Here is a 23,119-nt window from a genome sequence, read left to right on the forward strand (position 1 = left end):
TGACCCTCAAAATACTGACCATTAATAAACTAAAAAAATCTTTGTACTCACAAAAAATATTGATGATCATATCAATTTGAAGTTTTTTATTCCCTTTTTGAAGTGTAAAGACCACCGATGGAGTTTATTTGGAGTTTATATCATCATTAAAGCATGCAGCTTGATCCCAACTAGTTTGGTCAACTTTTTACTCTCTCATTGGTTCCTTAATTTTATTATTCTTTTAATTGTTGCATAAAAGGCCATTCAATTTTCAAAAGAACATTCGATTCTTATTTCCTGAAAGAAAGAATTTCAAGGACTTCTTCCCCATGAAGCATAGCGCGGGCGTGCAATTAATTGATCGCTGTTTAGACTTTAGAGTTTACATTATGTTTATTAGAGTAAAGGAAAAAAGAAAAGAGAAAAGGGAATGGAATGCTGACTAGAATCACTTCCAAAGATGTAAATAGTTCAGATCTTCATGCCCCATAAAACGGAGAAAGAAAGGGTGTTAACAGCATGGCTTTACTTTGGACAGTGCACATAAAAGTGGAATGCAAAAGAAGGGCCATTATTTTTAGAGACACAGACACAGACAGAGAAGCCTGGGAAAACGCCAAGAGAAAGTGGGCACTTCATATTTTTGTTTTTCATGCAAAATCTTTGGTGCAGATTTCACTTGCATGGAGCATTTTGGGGCATATTCCTTGCTGTAGGATTTATGGGTGATTTTGACAAAGGTCTAAAGCAATAATGACTTTAGTCGGGTGAACAGTCCTACAAACATTTAAAGCAATGTCTATGTACTTAGAGGAGTTGAAGAACTTGAGTTTTGCATTTCCTCTCCAAACAACAAACAGAAGAGCTCCCTTATTACTTTCGGAACATCAATACATGACAATTCCTTTATACATTCAGTACTTGCAACCCTTATAATATGAATTTATCAAGTCTAGCAGGTAAGGATCTTACAAATCTCACTACAGTTTTAACGCTTGCAACCGAATCATGCCCATCTTTCAAACTGTTGATCATAATAAAATTTAGAATATATGCAACACATCTTATATGTAAACACTCACCACCCATGATTATCTTACTGTCCTCTTTAAGCTTATTGTTAAGATATCCCAAAGCAATCTCGTTAGAGGAGGCATTGTCAACTATTACTATTACAACTCGCTCCAACCCCACTTATGTATTATAGCCTCTAAGGTCTTCCCAATAGTCTTACCCTTGTGATTGACAATTTAAAAAAATTTAAGAATTTTTTTATTTAATTGTTACTGTCAAAGACATATAATTAAAATTTTGGATCAATGTCCGCGTATCAATCGTGAGACAAACTCAGTGACCCCTCAATTAGTTTCTCAATAGTTCTATACATAATATCATTCGCTACAATGTGGCGAGAAGAAATATCAAATCGAGGTTTCAAGTACTTAAGAGGATGCTTGGAACCTTCATCCTCCACAAGCTAAAAGGATAGCTCGTCTACTATTAAAACCTCAAATTTAATTTAAAGATTTTAAAATTGAAACCCCAAAACATATTAGAGTTTTAAAATTAAAACTCCAAATTTAATTTAGTGGTTTCAATATTGAAACCTTAAAACATATTGAGGTTTCAATAGTGAAACCCCTACCATAATAAACTAATTTAGGGTTTTAATTTAAAACCCTATATATTTTTAGATATTGAAACCCCATAACACATTGGGGTTTCAATGTCAAATCCCTAAATAAATATAGGGGTTTGGATTTGACTCCTAGATCAATAAAATCATTTAGGGGTTCAATCCAAACCTCTAAATTAATTTAGTATTTCTGATTGAAACCCTAGATTTATATTACAAATTCACACAAATCTCTTTACAGTACACAAATCACAATCTATCCTCTAAACTCATTCATGAATCTCATATTCCATATTCCAATAAGAAAAATCCATTGTAAAACTCAAAATTAATTTAGCCTTTTAGGGTCTTCAGGATACTTATAGGATGTAGGAGAGAGACAAATGGACTCAGCGACAACGACGCAAAGAGAGAGAGAGAGAGAGAGAGAGAGAGAGAGATGAAAGAGCAAAGAGAGTCAGATAGGGACGGGGCGGGGGAAATGTGGACGGGGACTTGGCCGTACCGCCCCCCCCCCCCCCCCCCCCCCCCCCCCACCCATTGGGGACTAGATGCGGGGCCAACTCCCTGCTCAGGCAAGGTCCGAGCGGAGTGGGGCAGGGTGGCTAGGGACGGGGCCCGCTGCCCTCCCCTAATTATTTACAACACTATTCCAGCTTCTTGTTTCCTATGTATGTAGTTAGCATAATGCTCTTTGCATGCATTTTGCAGTAGAGCCGGTCCAGATCAGTTGTTAATATCAAACCAAAACAAACATGTGCTTAAACAATCTTCCAAATCTCTTAAAACTCTTATCCGAAAGAATACAACCAAGTATCAAAGATGTAAATAGTTCAGATCTTCATGCCCATAAAACGGAGAAGGAAAGGGTGTTTACAGCATGGCTTTACTTTGGACAGTGCACATAAAAGTGGAATGCAAAAGAAAGGCCATTATTTTTTGAGAGAGAGGGAGAGAGAAGCCTTGGAAAGCGCCAAGAGTCACAGAAAGTGGGCACTTCATATATTTGTTTTTCATGCAAAATCTTTGTTGCAGATTTCAATTGCATGGAGTATTTTGGGGCATATTCCTTGCTGTAGTATTTTTGGGTGATTCTGATAAAGGTCTAAAGCAATAATGTCTGTGTACTAGGGAGTTGGAGATCAACTTGAGTTCTGCATTTCCTTTCAAGCAAAGCTCCACTCAGCTAGCTCCATGCGTTATACAGTAGTAGTATATTTAAAAAAAAAAAATAACAAACAGCTGCTTAAACAATTTTACAACTCTCTTAAAATTCACTTGAGAGAATACAAACAAGCAAGGGAGACGTCCGACAAAATAAACAAGCATAATGCAAGAATAAAAAACAGAGTTTGGTCATGTGCCGGCACGTCCGACAAAACATGCGAGAGCAATGGGGAAAGATTTCAAAAGAAAAACTAAAAGGAATTATAATACATTGGTAGAATTTAAAAAATAGTGATCATGGAACAGAAGATAGAGCTCAATTATGGTGTTAAAGGTTAGCGAATCTAAATCTAATCAATCGAATTAAAGAAGACTACTTTGTTGCATAATTAAGAGGTGCACATTGTTCATGGTGAAACAGGGCTTCTTCCAAAGAGAAAAAGTTCATCCCTGAAATGGAAAAATGGATAAAAGAAGTAAAAGCTATTAATTTGGCATGCACAGAGAGGATATACAAACACACACATATCTATATATATAGCAATGAGAAGAAATTTAGGTCTAGTACTTTATATTTTGACCTCTTAGAAGATCATATCATCAAGTTCAAGAACTTTGTAAAATGTTCCTATATCTTTATGAAACTAGTAGACAAATGACCAAGATGATGTGACTTACCTGGCATCCATGTCACGATACAGCATCAAACTTTTGCCACTTTGGATCATTTTAATATGGATCCATAAACATGTTTGTTTATATATATATATATTTATATGACTTACCTGGCATCCATGTCACGATACAGCATCAAACTTTTGCCACTTTGGATCATTTTAATATGGATCCATAACCATGTTTGTTTATATATATATATATATTTATATGTATGCATGCATGTATGTATGTGATGATTATCAGTTCTAGTTCCAATCACATAAACATGGTCTGAACTCTTCTCAAGAGTCAGGCTTATAATCATGCAGAAAAGATAAAACTCATGTTTCCCAGCCACATGTTGTCTGGGAGTAGCAGACACAATATCTCGGTATTCCAAATCATTGCTCCAAGAGAATTTAGGCACATAACATACTCGATCTACAGAATCCAAACCCAACAATGAGCCTTTTGAATTAGTTTATTCCACCAGCAAGAACTCAGAGGTTCAAATCCCCCCAAAAGATAAGCATGTTGATCTCCACTTCAGTTTAAAAAATTACCCATCCTAATTATATATTCAACAAAATAGGACAGATGCGCTCATCGATGAACTATATAAGTCTATAATTGAGTGGCATTCCACCATTGGTATAAAAAATATTCTCTCCCAAAACAATGAGTTGCTTGGATCATCCACATCAAGAAGCAATGCAAAGCTCTCCCATAGAATAACCTATGGGCAAAGTTTCATAGTCTGGTCTAGCACATGATATTGAAGTAAACCTCATCCTTTTGAGCTTATACTAAGATGGAATTTGAACAATACTGCATAAAAAACTGAAAAAGGCGCTTTGGTGCCACTAAAATTGGGTGGTGTAGCCACTCAAACAGGTTTCTTGCACGTTGGAAGCAATTTCAAGCACGGCACTTTGCACTATAGTTGTGCTGGCATGCTTGCTTTACCATGTTGTCTTTCCATGGTTGAAGTATCCAAGTGTAAAAAGGAAAGTGAAAGGTAAACAAGTGAAAATGGGCAACAGCTGTCAGCATGTCTAAAAGGTTGACTTATTGACACTCTCATTATATTGATTTTTGGTCTTTGGTATTTTTCATGGTCCACTAGGGCAGACAATGACTAAAACTGATATCTCTCTCTATCTCTCTCTCTCTCAGAGACATTCATATATTTGAGAATCCATAGTAGTGCTGTTGTCACAACAAGCATGGAGTATAGTACAATACGAAGATGGTGGGTTGGGTTGGGTTTGGTTGGGCCCACATTAAGGTAATGTAGATGCCTTTGAGGAGATGTGAGTTGCAGAGTTTAGCTTTCTCGATCCGCATGTTTTATATATATCCAACATCAGCTCTCATTCTTACCTCCACCCAAACTCCCAACTATCTACTACCTTCTAGCTCTCCTCTCTCTCTCTCTCTCTCTCTCTCTCTCTCTCTCTCCACCATGAAGCAAAACTTGCACTCTAATGCTCTTCTCCTCTTCCTTTTATTCGTTATTTCTTACTCAGAAATATCTGCCCGTTCCATACCAGTCCGACAAGGTTACCTATAGCTGCTGTCTTCTTCTGTTCTTACTCTTCTTTCAGTTAATAACTGCATTCTAATACTGAAGTTTGGATCCCTTTTGCAGAACAAGAAAAAGTAAAGCTCAACGAAATCACTCCTGGAGGTTCCCTTGTAGAGTTGGATCAAGGCAGTGAATCCATGAATGTATATATTCTCCTTCTTCTTCTTTTTCTCATTTTCCTCTAATAAATTTGAACTATGGCTCACACTTTCTTTGTGTCTTGAAATGATTTCCAGGAGCTCATGGGGATGGAAGATTGCAATAAAGGGGATGAAGAATGCTTACAGAGAAGGATATTTACAGAGGTTCACCTGGACTACATCTACACCCAGCACCACAAGCCTTGAAACTCCAAAGAAAATAGAAGTTCCTTGTAATTTTATTTACAGCACTTCTCTCAATGTTTCAGAATGTGATGTATATTCGACTACAACAATGAGAGAGTCAATAGAGTAGGATTGAGGTTGTATTTTCTCTATGATGCAATGTTACAAACTGTGTTTATCTCTTTCTAACATGTGACATTTTTGGTATTGTTGGGAGGAGGATCAGTCTCTGGCCTCTTAATTTAACAAAGAAAAACTCTTAAGAAATGGAAAGAGAATAACTTTACTTGCAGTAAGAGAAAGCATAAGGATTCATTAAAGCTGGATGTAACCGCTACCAGAAGTAGTTCCAAGTTCCAAGAAATGGGACGAGGAAAGCCATGCAGAAACTTCCAAAACTTGGTTGGTGAATGGGGGATAATGCTTTAAAGCAAGTAAATGAACCGTTGGGAAGTCAGGCCTCAACTGCATTTACTCTCCCCCAACTCTCTTCCAATCATGAAACCCCAAATGTAAATTGCACAAATTGTTAAGATGGGGTAAATCGTTCTACTGTTTTGGTATAGATAATATCATAATGTTAGTTCATTTTGGAGCCTTTGCCGCTCTACAAGGACGGAACAACCGTAGCATTCTATCAGTGAAGCCCCTTGTCTTGGGGGACTCAAATTGAAAAATATTCTTAATCCCTCTATTACTAATCATAAACAGTTGAAAAATATTCTTCTTATCATATATGACTAATGGTTTCCCAAAAAATCCATACACAATGTCTCATTGAACTACTCACTTTTTCATCTTTCTTTCATGTTCATTGTTTTTCATCATTGCTGTGATTAAAGAAGTTTGATTTATCGCATGCTACCCCTATATATAGTCCTTGTGGTCACACTATACAGTTGGCCAAAAGAATTAATTATAGTTCTCAAGTAACATTAAGAGCTTGATCTCAATCGTCTTTATTAAAAAAATTGAATGGATTATATATAGGGCCCATTTCAAACTAAGTATTGGGGTTAATAGTAAAATCAGTCCCTTATGACCCGACCTCTGTTGGGTGGTCCATATCTGAATAAAGAACATTTACATGCATACGATTCCTCTAAAAATAAATATTGAGTATAATTTTTCGAAGATTTTTGTTTGCTGACTTCTCTTGTCCTATATATGAGGCAACCCAAAGTCCAAGTCCACCAACTTAGTCCAATAATGGGCCCAGCCCTTAACCCTACCTTAGTCCAAGTCCATCAAAACAGTTATCTATTGTTTATAGCTCCTCGGAAAATTAAAATCTATTTTTTTATATTTTAACGTGGAAGCACATTTTTCATTGATCTTAATCAATGGTACAAATTGTTGAAAAGTGGTAGCCAGCTTGTCTTATATTTTTTCTGATAATTGAAGTTAATTTGAATGCAAATACTTTTGCCATATTTTAAGATAGAAAAATCTATTTGCAAGTTTAGTTATCGATATTACAAAAAATAATATTACGTGAAAAAACTAATTTCATATCAACTATGCATAAAAAATATTTACTATTTTAATTTTTTTTATAACTATAATGAATGTGAAAATGATTTATATAGTTTAAAAATGTGTAAATCCCGTGTACTCCTATCGATTCGTATCGAAAAAGGTGAGAGAAATCTGGATATGATAAAAAAAAAATCAAGTGTCTTTTTATTTTTTAATATTGAGATTTATTTCTTTTGTTTACATACACTAAGACTATATCGAACTGTATCCATTACTCTAATGAATCTCACTACAAGTCATGCCTCTAAACAAGAATTTATAATAATAATTCTACATATAATTATAAAGTATGTAAACGTCGTATAATCGTTTTAAAAAAAAAAAGATTTATTATTAAAAATTTATTTATTTTATGTGAATCTCATATTTTATTCATTTTTTTAAAACGATTACGCGTCATTATATAATTCACAGTTGTAAATATCTTTTCTCAATTTATAAATCACAAAATCTTTGAAGTAGAACTGAATTTGATGAACGTAATTAATGCCCACCTAAGTTGGTAACAAAAATTCCATTGATTGCAATGAATGAAAGTTATTGGGTGTGGGGATTTCCCCATCCCTACACATACTGTATTTAAAATGAAACAAAGAAAAGTGAAAATATCGACTTTCCAGCATTCCAAAGTCCAAACTAATACCAATTCTCAAAAGAGTCATTAATAAGCTAGAACTCTTAGCCATGCAGGACAACATTAATTAGAAAGAATTTCTCCTGGGGATCACTGACTCTAAAACCTTTCCACAGAAAGAACAGCATCTGCAACATACGTACAGTAATTCATCCATCAGATCAAAGTACTAAGAAAACAATGTATCAAAAAATTAAAAATATATAAGGATGAAGAAGAAGATCAAGATCCCAAAAATACTTTGCTAGGAGAGAAAAACCATATCTAATACATGAAAAAATAAATAAATTTAGTTCACAAGAATAAGATAAAGAGGTCATCGATCGAGTACTTACATGGCGTCACCACAGCTTTCTGTCCTGCAGAATTCGAGACAGTGGCTGCACCACATCATCCTGGTATTGCTTTTCCTTTGTGAACATGAAACACACAACAACTTTAGTCTTCTGTAGTACTGTCTTAGAACTAAAGTCAAAGACCTTTTTGTGAAAGCAAAGTGTGAAAGAAACCTGAAATACCTTTGAATGATCGGGTTCTTGTCGGTTGCTTTCTGGGAACACTCAATTGGATTAACTTTGCTTTCAGGGGTTGAGGGACTCGAAGAAGAACTAGAACTGTCTGGTTCTGTTGCACCTGCAGGCTTCTTCTTCTTCTTCTTCTTCTCCTCCTCCTTCTCCTTCTTTACTCTTTTCATTCTCTTCTGTCTGGCTTTAATCAAGTAAGAACTTTTCCGAACACCAACTTCAGCAAGAACCTTTCCACATGTAGGACAGGAACTGCAAAACATACATAACAGCCTTGAGTCATGAGAATATCAAAAGGAGTTGAAAACACAACCAAATACTCGAACTTCAGAAAACAATCAGGAATGTTTTTGGTGGATTATTATAATAAAACTTTCACAACAAACTTCTCTTTAGTCTTGATGGAATGAAAATATAAACGAAAAGATTCTAGAACAGGTTTAAGATCATTAATGGCGGACATCGAAAAGTACTCGTCTTGGTCTGGATCACGAGAAAATACATCTTAAAACTTTCTATGAAACAGGCCACCGATTGAGAAGCGGCAACGAGAATACTGCTACTTACATGAAGCCAAACATGCATACTTCGACGCAGCTTCTTTGACAGTGACTGCACCATTCCATTGCGGCAGGCTAACTTCTTTCGAACGGGACTTTGATTTGCAGAAAATACACGAAGAAGAAGAGTACTGCTATCCTTATATAAGAATCGATCAAACGTGGTTTCCAAGTAAAAGTAGGAGTTGGTTTCCTTTGTTAACTAGGAAATTACGTGCTTTCCTAATTATATGCAATTAAGGTAGCGAAGAGGGTCGCAATTAGGAAAAAGAAAAGATAAAAAGACCCTGATTCCGATTACTTAGGGAGCAAGAAACTAATATACGGGTATTTTTTTTGAATCAAATATGGGTATGATACCCTTCCAACTCGTAGACAACCGCTTTGCAACTAAGGTAACATAATTTTATCACCTTGTCATTAATAAAATTAATAAAATTGTTTTTTATTATTAATATATTTTACATATTTTTTAAACATTTTTAATCATTAAAAAATTTTAAAAATATATATAATTTTATTAGGACTCACTTCTTTAATTACTACTAAGTAAAATAAATAAATAAAAATACATAAAATACTCTAATAGTGACTTTAAAAATAATAATGAGGAGGTTAAGTAATATTTTATTTTACAAAATTATAAAATAAATTTACATAATTTTTTATTAATTTTTTAAATTTTTTTTAAAACTCAAAGTTGTGAACTGATTGTCAACAAGTGGTAAGAATATCATTATTCATCAAATATATGGGTATAGAATTTCGAGATATGATATATATATCTTTATATATATAAAGTGGCTATATAAATTGGTTGCAAATAGTATTTTTGTTGCAATAAATTAATCACAAAAATTTATTTTTCTTATAGTGACGGAATTTTGTTAGTTTAATGGTTTTTGTTGCTTTTCTGTTAAAATTAACACTGTTAGTTGTATAAATAAATTAAAGTGGCTCTCTCTTTTTTTAAAAGTTCTTATATTTTTAATATCTCCCCCTAATCACTTATGAATAAATTTATAGTTATCAAAGTTCATTCAGCATGTATCGATCTTGGAACTCATGCATTGATGATCATTTATTTAGGATGATATTAGATATATATATATATATATATGATATTTTATATAAATTATAATTTATATATAAATTTATATATATGATTTAAAATTTCTATTCATTCCTTATATAAATAAAGAAAAATATAAAATAATTAAGTTTAAATTTATTTACCAACTACATTTACGAATACATATTTATTTATCAATTTAAATTCATTATGAAACATTAAAATCAAATAATAATATCTTATAAAAACTTAATATTTTATTTATTTATAAAAATTATATCATTTTTTTAAAATAATTGCTTTATTAAACTAAAAAACGTGTTGTGCATGTTAATTTATTGTTAACAATTTCTCTCCTATGCTGCACAGTTTTGGTTCAAGGTTTTTTTTTTTTTTTTTTTTTTTTTTTTATTCACGTATTTGTTGTTTCCAACCATACCCACAAGCACATATAATAATAAATAATAAGATTTTAATTCTAAACACTTTAAAATCGATTTAAGTCTATCTTACTATTTGATGTTAAAAATTATATTTTTTTTTATCTAAAAACATTACATTATTAATCAAAAAAGTTTCCTTAATAAAAACAATATTAATTCTTAAATAATATTTCTATATGCTGGGAGATGCCCAACTACTAGTGTATATATATATATATATATATGGGTATAGATGGGTCAAAGTCCTATTATTATATTCTTAACACTCCTGTGTGGGTCAAGCTCTAATTTAATTGATGACTAAATACGTGAAATATTTAATAGAATAGAATAGAGTGTAGAATTAAAGTTTGAACTCAAGACTTTTGTTCTGATATTATGTGTAATCATAATTTGTTCCAAAAGTTTAAACTGATGGAAAGAGATATATTTTATTATTTATTTTATATTTTAACACTTTCTCTCACGTGTGGGCTAAACTCTCATTCAATAGATGGCTCAACACATCGAATATTTAATTAAATAGAATTAATTGATTAAATGTAGAATTAAGATTTGAACTCAAGACCTCTGTTTTGGTATAACGTAAAATCATCACTTGTCCAAAAAGTTTAACTTGATGAAAAATATAAAATTAATTATTTGTATTATATTCTTAATACTTTTAATAGTAGAATATAGTAGACTCTACTATTTTTTAAAATAATTACATAATGCTTATATATTCCACGATTTTACGTAGTATTATTCATAAAATTATCTATCACAAATAACTGAAAAATAAAAAAACAAACGAATAGGACAGAAATTGTTTTTTGTTTCAAAAAAAAAAAAAATATAGTAACTTTATTGGACAGAGTTTTCCCCTTTGCCGCGTTGTTTGGATTTTTCAATGTTTTTTTTTTTTTTGAATTTTATTAGGAGAAATTAAATATAAAAAAACCAATGTACTCGACCTTGTTTAGAAATTTAAAATATTCAAGAGAAACGTTTCCCTTTTATTTCTTACTTTTTAAGTCTAGTTCAGAGAATTATTCTACTTTTAAATCTGTGTATAAAATATATTATTTACATCAATTAAATGATAAGATTTAATTTATAAAATTTAAATTTTAAAATTAATTTTCTAAATTAAATTATATCACATAAGATTTATTTTCACCCCCTAATTTACTCTGTCTTAATATATCTTCTACAAATCATATTATTTTATCAAAAATCGATATCTAAAAGTACTTTTATTAAATTTCTAAAATGGAAATTCTGAAAATACCTTCAAAAAAATCACAGTTGGATAAAAACAATATTAGCTAATAGATTAATGTTAGGTGGAAATTTTAAATAAATAAATAATTTTTATTAATAAAAAATAAATTTTTAATATTTTTTTTAAATAGAATATATTTTTTAACAAATTCTTGGACGAGGCTTGAAATTTTTAGTTTCTCTTAACCGCCCGGCCCAGTAAGCCCACGCAAAACCCTTGGAGTCAAGGAGTCTTCTACTTCCTTCGAAATTATCACTGCTCACTTCCTCCTTCCCACCTTATCTTCTTCTTCTGCTCCTCACACTAGCTCACAGGCCACAATGGCAGGCGAAGACTCGACTAGACCCACTGAGTTAGAACAAAAAGATGAAGAAGAGAAAAACCCAGCGGGAGAAGACCAAGTTATCTCCGAGGAAGACTCGGACGAGTCCGAGTCGTACACGGACGATTCGTCCTACTTCACGGACTACTCGGATGAGGAAACCCTCACGTATGTCCGACCAGGAGACGAACGGCCCGCGTCCGAGAACACCGCGGAGGCAAACATAAAGCGGTTAAACCGGATTCTGGATAGCAATTATTTGAAGAAGCAGCTGGATGAGGAGGACCGGGAAATGGTGAACGAGAAAGATCGCTTTGATTTCCCCAAAGACCCGGAGAACTGGAGGGAGGAGGACCTGAAGGAGATCTGGGCGGACGCTCCACTGGCAATGACCAAACCCGGATGGGACCCTGTCTGGGCCGATGAGGATGACTGGGATGTCATGAGGGAGGAGGTGAAAGCTGGGAGGGACCCGCCTATTGCGCCATTTTACTTGCCGTATCGGAAGCCGTACCCGGTCATACCGGACAACAACTACGACGTAGCTACCCCCAAGGCGGCAGTCGAGGAGTTGGATAGGATCGAGGAGTTTCTCAAATGGGTCAGCTACATTTTCGAGGATGGCAGCTCGTATGTACTTATGTGTTCTCTTCTTTGTTCTTGGGAATTTCGTTGGAACCTCTATATATATAATTTTGTTGGATGGGTGTGGTTACTTTGTCTTCTGTGGTTTATGTCACATTTCATGAGATGGGATTCATTATATTTCTTCGTTTTCTCGACGTGCAGATAGATTTTCGTATGTTTTAGAATTCTAAATTTCGAATTTGGCTTATGTTGTACGATCATTTGTTGCTTAGTGCATGTAACGAGTTTAGTCGTTACAACTCTAAGATCACTTAAAATTTTGCCCTCTTCAGTAAGAAAATCATTGCAGGAGTGGGATCTTTTATTGGATAACATTTTGTACAATGCTTTTTTGTGGGAGAACGTGTATTCATAGTTGTAATTCCATTTGAATTAGCTACACTTTTGTATGTCGAAGACATTGGATCTTCTGTGACATTTCCCCTTTTAACCGTGGTTGGTCAAAATTAAATTTCTATGCGTCTGTCGTAGCTTATTGCATCTTTTATAATTTGCTTTATTTTTTCTCAAATTAAAAGGCTTTCTTGCTCAAACTTCAATTATCATAACCCATCTGATTGTGTGAGAGTGTATGTTCTTAAACTCGTTGGCATTTGTCAACAGGCTAATCACAAGATAATAATTTAAGATTTCCTAACTATTGGTGTTATTGAGTTTATGATGATTAATGTATAGAAATAGTGGTTCTTTTGGTGTTTGACTGTTCATCTTGCCCCTTGCTTTGAGTTTCAGCCATTAGCAAAATTGAACTGATTGCTCAGTTGATTTGGATGTCTTTGAAACACTGGCATATTTTGTTGTCTTTCCACCTTTTTCTTTTTTTTTGTTAAATTCATCATGGTATATTGGTGGTTTTATGAAGTCTGTATGATATGTTTTCTTCTCATATTGCTAACCTTGTTGTTTAGATGACTGTTTCTCCTTGTACCTTACAGGAGTTGTTGTTGTTATGTTGACGCTTGCCCAGCTTCAGCTTTTTATGTTGCTGATTATATCAAAATGCTATTCTTTTGAAGGTATGAAGGCACGGTTTGGGATGACTTGGCACATGGTAAAGGTGTATTTGTTGCTGAACAGGGGCTTGTCAGGTATGTTTGTTCTTCATGAGAGTGGTTTTGGACATGATCTTTTTGTTTTTGGATAAGTCGGACATGATCTTATCAGGAATCTATTTAGTGATCAGTCCGCTGGGATCTAAATGTTCACACTTTCACCAATAGGACCCTGCAATACGATAACAAGTTGCAGAATTGCCGAATTATATAATGAAGTTCGAGCAAAATCAGAATAATAAGAAAGAAACATTGATGTAATAAAATCAGTACATAATGCCATTGAAGAGGATACCACGCCAGTGTTTCACATAGCTACATGGCATGTGATATTGAAGTTGAGAACCCAAGGCAAGCTATTTTTTTTATAATAATGGTTTCATTTGATAAGAATACACTGATATTAAGAAATTCAAAACACTTGAATATTACTTATGTTTGCCTCAAATCTCCACAGGCATAGATCTACCATAAATAAGTAATCTTGTTTGTAAAATTAGCAATGTAAATGCCAATAAGAAAGTTTCATTTATAATAAGATGAAAAGGCTTCTCCCAAAGTCAAGAATTGAGAAGGAATACTTTTGTATTTGAGGCTCTTTACACAAATTTTAAATAGTGGTGGAAAGACGTTCTGCAGTATTAGGACTATATAGTTTTGAGGGCATTGGTTCAAGCAAGATTAGTTGGTTCTGCAAATATCGTTCATGTATTTGCTCAAGCTATGCCGCTTTCAGAATTTAGAGGGCTTTATATTGACCTGACTGTGCAATACTCCTTGATTGTGCTATGTTACCTACTTCCTGGCTGCTTTAACTAGGGTTCTGATACTGCTTGAACTATTATCCCTTTTTTCCTCTTGTGGAACTATTATCCCTTTTTTCCTCTTGTGGGTGTATCAGCTCATTAGAATATTCTTTTTTCAGCTTACAATGTACTTAGATTTCTTACGATCCCAATCCTTGTGACAGGTATGAAGGTGAATGGCTTCAAAACCACATGGAGGGCCATGGGGTTATTGAAGTTGACATACCCGATATAGAACCTGTGCCAGGCTCCAAGTATGTTTATGATTCCTCAATATGTGCCAATAGGGTCATACCATATGGTTCATCTCTCAGCATTTAGGACCGAAATTTCATGTTTTAAATATCGTAAGTTGCTTGTTAACCATATTTCTAGGCTTGAAGCAAAGATGCGTGCTGAAGGGAAAATAATAGCAAGGGATTATATGACCCCAGAGGACAGAGAATGGCTGGAGATGGATATCGAAGATAGCATTCGTCTTGCTGACGGGGTGTATGAAGTACCATTTTATGAAAGGGATGAGTGGATCCAAGAATTTGGGAGGAAACCGTAAGTTTACTTCTGACCTCTCTGTTTCTTTCTCAAGATTAATCATAATGATTCTATGCTCTCTGTGTAGTTTGATTTTTATCCACCATATTGTACTTTCTTTGAATATCAACACTCACTAATCACTGGTGTCTTGATATTTTAATTATTGGCTTTACCAATCAAAAAAATTTTAACTATTGACTTTTACTTAAGTAGGAAGCCACTGCATTCATATGTTGACTTCGTGCATAAGAAGCTTACTAGATTGGCATCTAAGTTTGTAGTTGGTGCAGCACTTTATTATGCTTTGAGCATTTAGTAGGTGTTATCGGTGAGGCAATTTCCTTATGCTTCAATTTGTAGGTAATGACGATGGTAACTTGACCTGTATAAGAGTAATACAAAGGCGAATGAATTGTTCATATGTTGATCTGAACCTCAAGTGCCAGTTAGAGTCTAGTTCAAGGAAATTAATCATTCATAATGCAGATACCAATTTGATTGAATCTTTGGACAACATTCCTCTTGTCTGAAGAAAGGCTTGTTGATTAGTATGATTTTCTTTGTATCATCCTCAGACATTAAATCTTTAGCATGTCTTTTGCATTGAAGCCACAAGCTCAATTTTCTAGTTGAAAGCATCTTATGGGTCTATTGATAATTGTACTCATATCACAGGGAGAAGGGTCGATACCGATATGCTGGTCAGTGGAAGCATGGCAGAATGCATGGATGTGGTGTTTATGATGTCAATGAGCGTACCATATATGTAGGTGGATGAAAAATAGGCCATCATTTTTTGAGGGCTGAACTTATTTGATTTCACTATATGTTTACAAAATTCGTGAACTTTGGAGGGATCAACTTTAATCCACTGAGGATGCAAAATGAATCTCTGATACATTTTTGTGAGATAGTAGGTGGTCTAAAGATGCAGAAAAGGGTCTTATCAACATTCAACAAGAGGGTTGATAGGTCAAGATATGCATAGTCCTTAAATTAAGTAGAAGTACCATGTTTTATACAATCCAATTCTCTCAATTAATTCAATATTGAAACTGTTATGTGGTTAGTGAATTTAACAAATACTTGTGTTGAATGTTTACAGGGTAGGTTCTACTTTGGAGAGCTGTTGGCGGATTCTACTGGTTGTGATGAAGATACTTGTGCGGTATCATATGTTTTTTCATGGTTCAATGAATCATTCATAATGTCTTCCCTCTGTTGAAGAAAATGTTTCTTGCATTATGTTCTTTTCAGGTGCATTCAGGTATAGCAGAAGTAGCGGCTGCTAAGGCTCGGATGTTTGTTAACAAGCCTGATGGAAGTATGTCTTTTTGAAACTAGTTTAATCCTATTTGTTCTTAAATGTAATGTCATAATGTACTGCATTGGCATCTTCTACCTGTGACTTGTCAGTTCAGTTCTTGGTAATTGGATGGCGAAGCAATCTCATATGAAATATGGGATGGTGAATTTATTTGTTTCATCATCTTCATATTGGTTGATGTGTAATCTTAGTAATATAGTTAGGTGCATACATGTGGTGGACCAAGTTATGTGTAAGAGGGGATTTTGAGTTTCTTTTTTGTTGTCATTGGCTAAAGCATTTCAAGAAAGCTCACTTTTCCCATGTTTGGTAATTATTCTCCCAAGACATTTTAATTGACGGCTTGGACATCCCATTTATCATGGATTTAAACATGGATAATTCAGTAGGTCCTGACTATGATTTGTCATGCAGTTTTAAATTGAAAGTGTATTTTTAAATATTAAGATTCTTGGTACAGGTTTAATATCAATTATAATTTCTGCATATGCAGAGATCTTCTCCATCAGAATTCATGTAGTGATTGTTTGGCCTACTTTGTTCATGACTTACATTTCATATTTCCCTGTAGTGGTTAGGGAAGAGAGGGGACCATATAGTGATCCTCAACATCCCTATTTCTATGAAGAAGAAGATGTTTGGATGGCACCAGGCTTCATTAACCAGTTCTATAAGGTAAGTCGTATTTGTTCTTTTAACTTTTTTTCCATGATACAACGAGATTAGAAATAAATATAATTTGGTCACAGGTCCCATATTTATGGGAACGATATGTAAGTGAGGTGGATAAGGAAAGAGAAATGTGGTTAAATTCCTTCTACAAGGCACCATTAAGACTGCCTATGCCTGCTGAGCTTGAACATTGGTGGTCCAAAGGTATTAGTTTTCTCTCTCTGTCTCTCCCTCCCCTTTCAAGGATTTCTTTTTTGTGTGGTTGTGCTGAGATATTGGGCTGAGAAATGAAATTGCCTTATCAAGAAAAGAGGCCTAGAAATGCACTCTGGCAGCATTTCCTCTTATAACTCTTATCTGGAGACTCAAATAAAAAAAAAATTGTTCTGAGTTGAAAATTAGAGATTTTGTTTTACAAAAGAGAGTAATTTGTCTTTGTTAACAAATTCTAAAGAATTTACTTGATACATGCATGAAAGCAATTATTTCCACTTTTCTTTCTATTAAGAGTAAAAGTGGGGGTTGGCTCAAGTGGTAAAAGCCTTGGTCTTGGCGGTATGCTCCCTCTAGGTCAAAGGCTTGAACTTTGGGTTGCAAACAATTTTTAGGGATCATTGAACTCAAGATTTTCCCTTGAATTACCCAAGGTGCACTTGCAGGAAACTCCTTGTCGAGGGCCTATGCGCCCTAGGGATTAGTCGTGACTTTTTTCCAAACACCCAGTGCCAATTAAAAAAAAAAAAAAAAGAACTGAATTAATGGCTTGGGACTACCTTCTTCACCTGGTAACTTCAATGTTTATACAAACAGCGTGGGAGCCCAGTGGTAAGGGCGAACTTGTGTGCATGTGCCTCATGTCAGAGGTTTGATTCCTTGAGATTAAACTGCGATTTAAGTGGGAGGCCATGGCAGTGGGTTCCTGTTCTAGTCTCTCCGGGGTTTAGGTTCCATGGGCGAGTCCTAAGGGCTTTGCTGTGGGGTGATTCCCATCATAAATAAAAAAAAAAAAAAAAAAAATGAAGGTTGATTTGGCAGGTGAAAACAAATGATGTAGCGGTTGGGCAATTTGAAAATGATTGAAGAGATGAATATTATAAGATACTCAATATTTGAGTATATGGTTTCATATGGTATCAATTTTGTTTTGGTGTTCATACTTCTGTCTCATCGAGTTTACCATACTGATTCTGCTTTAATGAGTCAGATGCTGCTTACATCTGAAGTTTCAGAAATACTGAAAAAAACTTGGAAGTTTCAGAAACATTTCTGTTTTGTTTCATCCTTCCACTTAAAGGGAAAAGGTGTGATTTATTCTTGATATAAGTTATGTTTGCTTGATCAGATCATTTTCCGGAATTTGTTCTCATCAACAAGGAACCAGAGCCTGATCCAAAAGATCCATCAAAGCTTATATATACTGAAGATCCCCTCATACTACACACACCAACCGGACGGCTAATAAATTATATCGAGGATGAGAAGTATGGGCTTCGCTTATTTTGGCAGCCACCTCTGAAAGATGGGGAAGATATTGACCCGGAGAAGGTTCAATTCCTACCCCTAGGCTATGATGAGTTTTTTGGAAGAGATGTGAGTGAGAAGAAAGAGAACATATGGATGCGTATCATCCTAGCTCTGGAAAATACATTCAAGCCATGGTATGATAAAGTAGAGAAATGGGCTGAAGAGAAGAAGAAAGCTTCAGAGATGAAGATGAAGGTGATAGAAAAAGAACTTGAACTAATAGAGGCTGAATTGTGTCTGGAAGAGGCCATCGAGGACATGGATGAGGAGTTGAAAATGAGAGAGAAAGAGGAGGAGAAGAAGGTGGAAGTGGATTTGCAGGATGAAGAGGATACTTCTGCATTGAACAACCAAGACGAGAGATCTGCGTTGGAACAGGAGGAAGAGGTGGAAGAGGAAGAAGAAGACGAGGACGATGTTGATGTTGCACCTTCAAGTTTTGGGTCTGTTGGTACGGATAAGGACCTAACAAAGAATGACCAGAAGGGAAACAAACCGGGAAAATCTCCATTTTCAACATCTTCACTGTCATTTGCTTCTAGTAGCCTTATTTCAGGGGTGAGTTCTAAATACTCATGTATTATCTTCTATATCATACTTCTATTCATAGTGAGGATTAGGCTTGGTAAAAAAAGGAGCATGAAATTTATATCCTTTTCTTTTTTGCTGTATTTTGTTCGGAAAATGTGATCCAATTAAATATTGTTCATGAAATTATTATTTCACAAATTTGCTTGATTTGTTTACTTTCTTTAGTTAGATATATCTGACGTATAGGCCCCCTGTTACTTGGATAATGCATTTTTTTTTATCATTAATAAAAAATTTCTATCTTATCAAAAAATTAATTATTTGATTAACTCTTTTAGTTGACCTGTATATTTGTACCCTTTTCTAGGAGATCTCGTGTATTGCTCAAGCAGGAATCTGTTTGGGAGTTTGTAGCTAATTTTTTCCAGTTTCGGAGAAAAAATATTTTCCTGTTGCCTTTGCAGGTGCCATTGATGCTACAACGATCATTCTTGGCATGGAAGAAGGGTAGAACAGGGTTAATGGCAGCTTCTCCATTGGGTGTTGAGGCCCCCAGTGGCCTCCCAGAAACAGTTAACTCGGTCAGTTTTCCTCCATTTTTTGGCTCAAGAGGACGCTTGAGAGCTGTAGTGGAGGATCGTGGGAAAGTCCAAGTACAAAGCCACTCAAATGTAAGATTGTCTCAACTGCATTCGCTATCTCAAATTCTATCACGTTCATCAGGCTCTGTGAAATCCAAAAGAAGCCTTACAGAGGCAAGAAGAATGAGCAATGGTTGGCTGCATAAAGCACCGGTTAGGGATTTTGACAGTATATTGTCTTTGCACACACCTGAACATTATTTGGAACCGTATAGGAAGACAATATGTGGTGAGCCAATGTCTCTTTCTCTTTAAAATTTTGCAATTGCCGAGTTTGGCAAATTTTTATTGAATACTTTAGTTCAGCCTTTCCTGGTTTAAGGCGAGTAACGAAAACCAGAAAATGAAAACCCTTTGGATTCATATGTTACTTTTGTGCGCCATTTAAAGACATGCTGTCTGTGCCTTGAGGAGTTCTGCTTTCTGTTTCCTTTCAAATCCCTTGAACGGCAGCTACTTAAGGGCATCATAACATCAAAACATAATTGGAGTTAATATAGAGTGCATGCATGATTGATGATTGGTGACCATAGTACGAATAAGAATTTTTTCGATATATTTTTTTTAAAGTCTCCAATTTTGTTTTTTATGGAACATTAGGTGCAATCACAATGCCTTTCCTAATTAGGCTTTGGTTCCAGCAGGACAAACCTAATAAATAGCAACTTTCTTTTTAGCAAGGTACATGGTTATGTGCTTGTATTTTAAACAGAATACAAAGGAGGTGGACTCAGAAAACAACTCAAACCAACCACCAACCTTGCAAGAAAGAAAAAAATTAAAAAAAAAAAAAAATGAGTAGAATGTTGGTTCAGTTTCATGTTCAAGCTAAAGACGGGTACAATTTGGATAGTGAGTTAAAATGATGAGTTGAAATAGAAGTTGAATGTTGAATAAAATATTGTTATAATAGTATTTTGTAATATTATTGTTGTTTTGAAATTTGAAAAAGTTGAATTATTTATTATTTTTTGTGAAAAAATTTGAGAAAATTGTAATGATTATATGAGTTGAGATAAGTTTTGTATCCAAACTGAGTGAAAACTAATATGTTTTGTGGTGGCGGGACGTGAGATTTTCACGCTTTGTCGACTGCACGGACTTGTGCAAAGTAGGTGGAATTTGTTGAGGAAAGCTGGGGAGACGTCGATGGAGAGGCTGTTGGATGATTTCAGTTCAATCTAAGCCGGAATCTCTCTTTCAAAAAAACAAAAAAAAAACTAGCATTGTTATTTCATTTTGTGCACAAACAAGTGTACGATATCAGTCGAAGGACAAAATAAAACCAACATAAACGTTTGTTATTCATTTCATTTGAAATCATATATCAAACTATTGGTAGGTAGAGTAATGTTATGCATCATATCATCATTTCACTTGTATTCTATTAATATGATGTGGCATATTTATCATCATTTGATTATAAAAAAGTATATAATAAATGATCATTTAATAGTAATAAATATATCACATCTTACTTAGTTAGATGCAAGTGGAATGATAGTATGATATGTAGAATTTTCTTGACAAAAGACTACAAGTTACATACTTTTTCCTTTAATATTTAAGTGAGTTGCTGCTGGTACTATCCTATTGATGACAACATCAAAAAACACAAATGATTGTAATGCAAGGAACCCAATTAAACATACTTTATTGCACTAGGTGTCTTAGCCTCATGGTCACTGATTTAAGTAAACCTTCGGTGTTTTAGCCCATCACCAAATGAATTCTTAAAATCTCAAGCATCATGTTAACAGCAAAGCTCTTACACAAATGCTCAATCTCACCTGTCCTCTAGATGCTATAGATTTGGTGAACTTAGTGCTTAATAGTAAAATTGTTAAGACGTGATAGCAGCACGTAAATATAGAGTATTTATTAAATAATTTTTAAATACAGATACGTGATTCTTCTGTATAATTATAAGATATCATCTCAGTATTTATATAAGTCACTTTAATGGTATTATATGTTTCTGTATAAGACGAGAGTATCACATCATCTATATTTTAGAAACACCTAATGATTCTTATTGAAAACAAAACAATTTATTGATTCGTAAAATTTTGGAAATGTGGCTAAGCATTAATGGGGTGGGGTTGCACACAATAGTTGAATATTCACCAAATAGATAAGACTGTATGCTCGAATGTTTGCATTAGTTGAGAGAGAGAGAGAGAGAGAGAGAGAGAGAGAGAGAGAGAGAGAGAGAGAGAGAGAGAGAGAGAGAGAGAGATCATAGGACCATTTTCACAAAAACCCATCAAACTTCCATCTCAAACATTTTATCTAAATATTATCCTAACTTTTTCTCTCCTTCTCAACATCCCCACACACCCACTTGTTTATCTACTTGTCATGGCCAAGCTAGCATATCCATTGAAAACCAAAGAAACAAAAAAGCCTTGTTGCCCACTTGTTGCCTAAAACACTTAATATGACTGACATTTGTCAACAAACACAACAACTTGGAAATAATGAAGAGAGTCCATAAATGATGTCAAAAAGAGGAAGAGAGACAATGACTTGGCCCTTCTTCCTCAATCCTCGCATGTTTTGTCTGAGTCAAGAGACCCACACTTCACCAATCATGAAGGAGGGGGACGAAGCTTTTCTGTCTTCTTGTGGCAGGAGGCTTCTCCCAAGTTGTGGTTGTAACCTACACTAGACCCATATGTTTCTTTCATTCTTCATGCTTTCTAGGGTACTTAATTTTGCAGAGCTTCTTTAATTAATTACCATCAATCTAAAACCTATGATTATCAAAATCAAACCAATTTATCTTAAAGAATAGTGACATTTATCACTATTCTTTAGCATGCTGATACTCCTGACAAAAAAGGGTCATGTCCCACTTCATCATCAAAATGATGAAGGTATTCATTCATCGAATGTAGCAGCTAGCAAGGATGTTGGAGTCTTGCAAACTTCCAAGTATGGATCTTGGCCATGATTGAAGAATTTACTATCATAATATATTAATTATTTATTATGGGATCTATTATAGTTATAACAAGAATTCAAATAAGATTATTTTTTTATACTATATAACGTGGTAGGCCTTCACATCAGTAGTATATTTGACGTGTCAATAAACGAACTTGCAAATATGAATTGAATTACAATCCATTAATGCAATTATAAAAGAATCAAAATAAGAATGTTTTTTTTATACCATCGAACGTGGCAAACTTACACATCAATAATATATTTGGTGTGTCGATAAACGAATTAATAAATATAAATTAAATTGCTATCCGTTAATGCAGTTATAAAAAGAGTCAGAATACGATTTATTTATTTATTTATTTATTTATATTACCTAATGTGGCAAGCCTCCACATCAGCAGTATATTTGTTGTGTCGATAAACCAACTTGCAAATATGAATTGAATTACTATATTCAAATACTTTTGATTCTGCTTTCTATGTTTGAATTTTGAATTATAATTAGAGAATACGGTTTTTAATTTAAGAGAAAATATATTGTATTGCTAGAATTGTACTCATGTTGGGAATTACACCTAAGATAAAGTCGGTCATGTTTGCCCAATTTTCATTTATTTATTTCTTATTTTTGGAGAGAGAAATTTACAAATATATCATAATAACAATTGAAACATTAAAAACGCGACAACTTAGAGCATTGGCTGAGATTTGAAGA

General features: G+C 34.3%; 3 protein-coding genes across 3 annotated transcripts; 2 read left to right on the top strand and 1 right to left on the bottom strand.

Moving 5' to 3' along the window:
• Positions 1-4,815: 4,815 nt before the first annotated feature.
• Positions 4,816-5,538, top strand: LOC122294804 (putative phytosulfokines 6). Its single transcript, XM_043103777.1, has 3 exons — positions 4,816-5,004; positions 5,094-5,173; positions 5,267-5,538. Exons 1-3 carry the CDS (start codon positions 4,908-4,910, stop codon positions 5,375-5,377), a joined length of 288 nt encoding a protein of 95 aa, XP_042959711.1. The 5' UTR covers positions 4,816-4,907; the 3' UTR covers positions 5,378-5,538.
• A 1,821-nt stretch (positions 5,539-7,359) lies between these two features.
• LOC122294982 lies at positions 7,360-8,795 on the bottom strand. The gene is made up of 4 exons (XM_043103976.1): positions 8,621-8,795; positions 8,048-8,305; positions 7,865-7,939; positions 7,360-7,657 (listed from the first exon to the last, which is right to left on the bottom strand). Exons 1-4 carry the CDS (start codon positions 8,677-8,679, stop codon positions 7,597-7,599), a joined length of 453 nt encoding a protein of 150 aa, XP_042959910.1. The 5' UTR covers positions 8,680-8,795; the 3' UTR covers positions 7,360-7,596.
• A 2,817-nt stretch (positions 8,796-11,612) lies between these two features.
• On the top strand, positions 11,613-19,822 carry LOC122294233 (protein TIC 100). The gene is made up of 11 exons (XM_043102814.1): positions 11,613-12,347; positions 13,382-13,453; positions 14,388-14,477; positions 14,599-14,772; positions 15,433-15,523; positions 15,863-15,925; positions 16,015-16,081; positions 16,656-16,759; positions 16,834-16,960; positions 18,099-18,838; positions 19,276-19,822. Exons 1-11 carry the CDS (start codon positions 11,716-11,718, stop codon positions 19,705-19,707), a joined length of 2,592 nt encoding a protein of 863 aa, XP_042958748.1. The 5' UTR covers positions 11,613-11,715; the 3' UTR covers positions 19,708-19,822.
• The last annotated feature ends 3,297 nt before the right edge of the window (positions 19,823-23,119 follow it).

Source organism: Carya illinoinensis, chromosome 14 (assembly GCF_018687715.1).
Source record: "Carya illinoinensis cultivar Pawnee chromosome 14, C.illinoinensisPawnee_v1, whole genome shotgun sequence".
Lineage (NCBI taxonomy): Eukaryota > Viridiplantae > Streptophyta > Magnoliopsida > Fagales > Juglandaceae > Carya > Carya illinoinensis.

Bases quoted from the DNA above. Each gene is read 5' to 3' on its own strand.
- LOC122294804 (XM_043103777.1), top strand. From the start codon at position 4,908: ATGAAGCAAAACTTGCACTCTAATGCTCTTCTCCTCTTCCTTTTATTC. The intron at 5,005-5,093 runs GTTACCTATAGC...TCCCTTTTGCAG, and splicing joins TTCCATACCAGTCCGACAAG to AACAAGAAAAAGTAAAGCTC. The intron at 5,174-5,266 runs GTATATATTCTC...AATGATTTCCAG, and splicing joins AAGGCAGTGAATCCATGAAT to GAGCTCATGGGGATGGAAGA.
- LOC122294982 (XM_043103976.1), bottom strand. From the start codon at position 8,679: ATGGAATGGTGCAGTCACTGTCAAAGAAGCTGCGTCGAAGTATGCATG. The intron at 7,940-8,047 runs GTATTTCAGGTT...ATGTTCACAAAG, and splicing joins AAGAACCCGATCATTCAAAG to GAAAAGCAATACCAGGATGA. The intron at 7,658-7,864 runs GTAAGTACTCGA...CGTATGTTGCAG, and splicing joins GAAAGCTGTGGTGACGCCAT to ATGCTGTTCTTTCTGTGGAA.
- LOC122294233 (XM_043102814.1), top strand. From the start codon at position 11,716: ATGGCAGGCGAAGACTCGACTAGACCCACTGAGTTAGAACAAAAAGAT. The intron at 16,082-16,655 runs GTATGTCTTTTT...ATTTCCCTGTAG, and splicing joins TGTTAACAAGCCTGATGGAA to TGGTTAGGGAAGAGAGGGGA. The intron at 18,839-19,275 runs GTGAGTTCTAAA...TTGCCTTTGCAG, and splicing joins CTAGTAGCCTTATTTCAGGG to GTGCCATTGATGCTACAACG.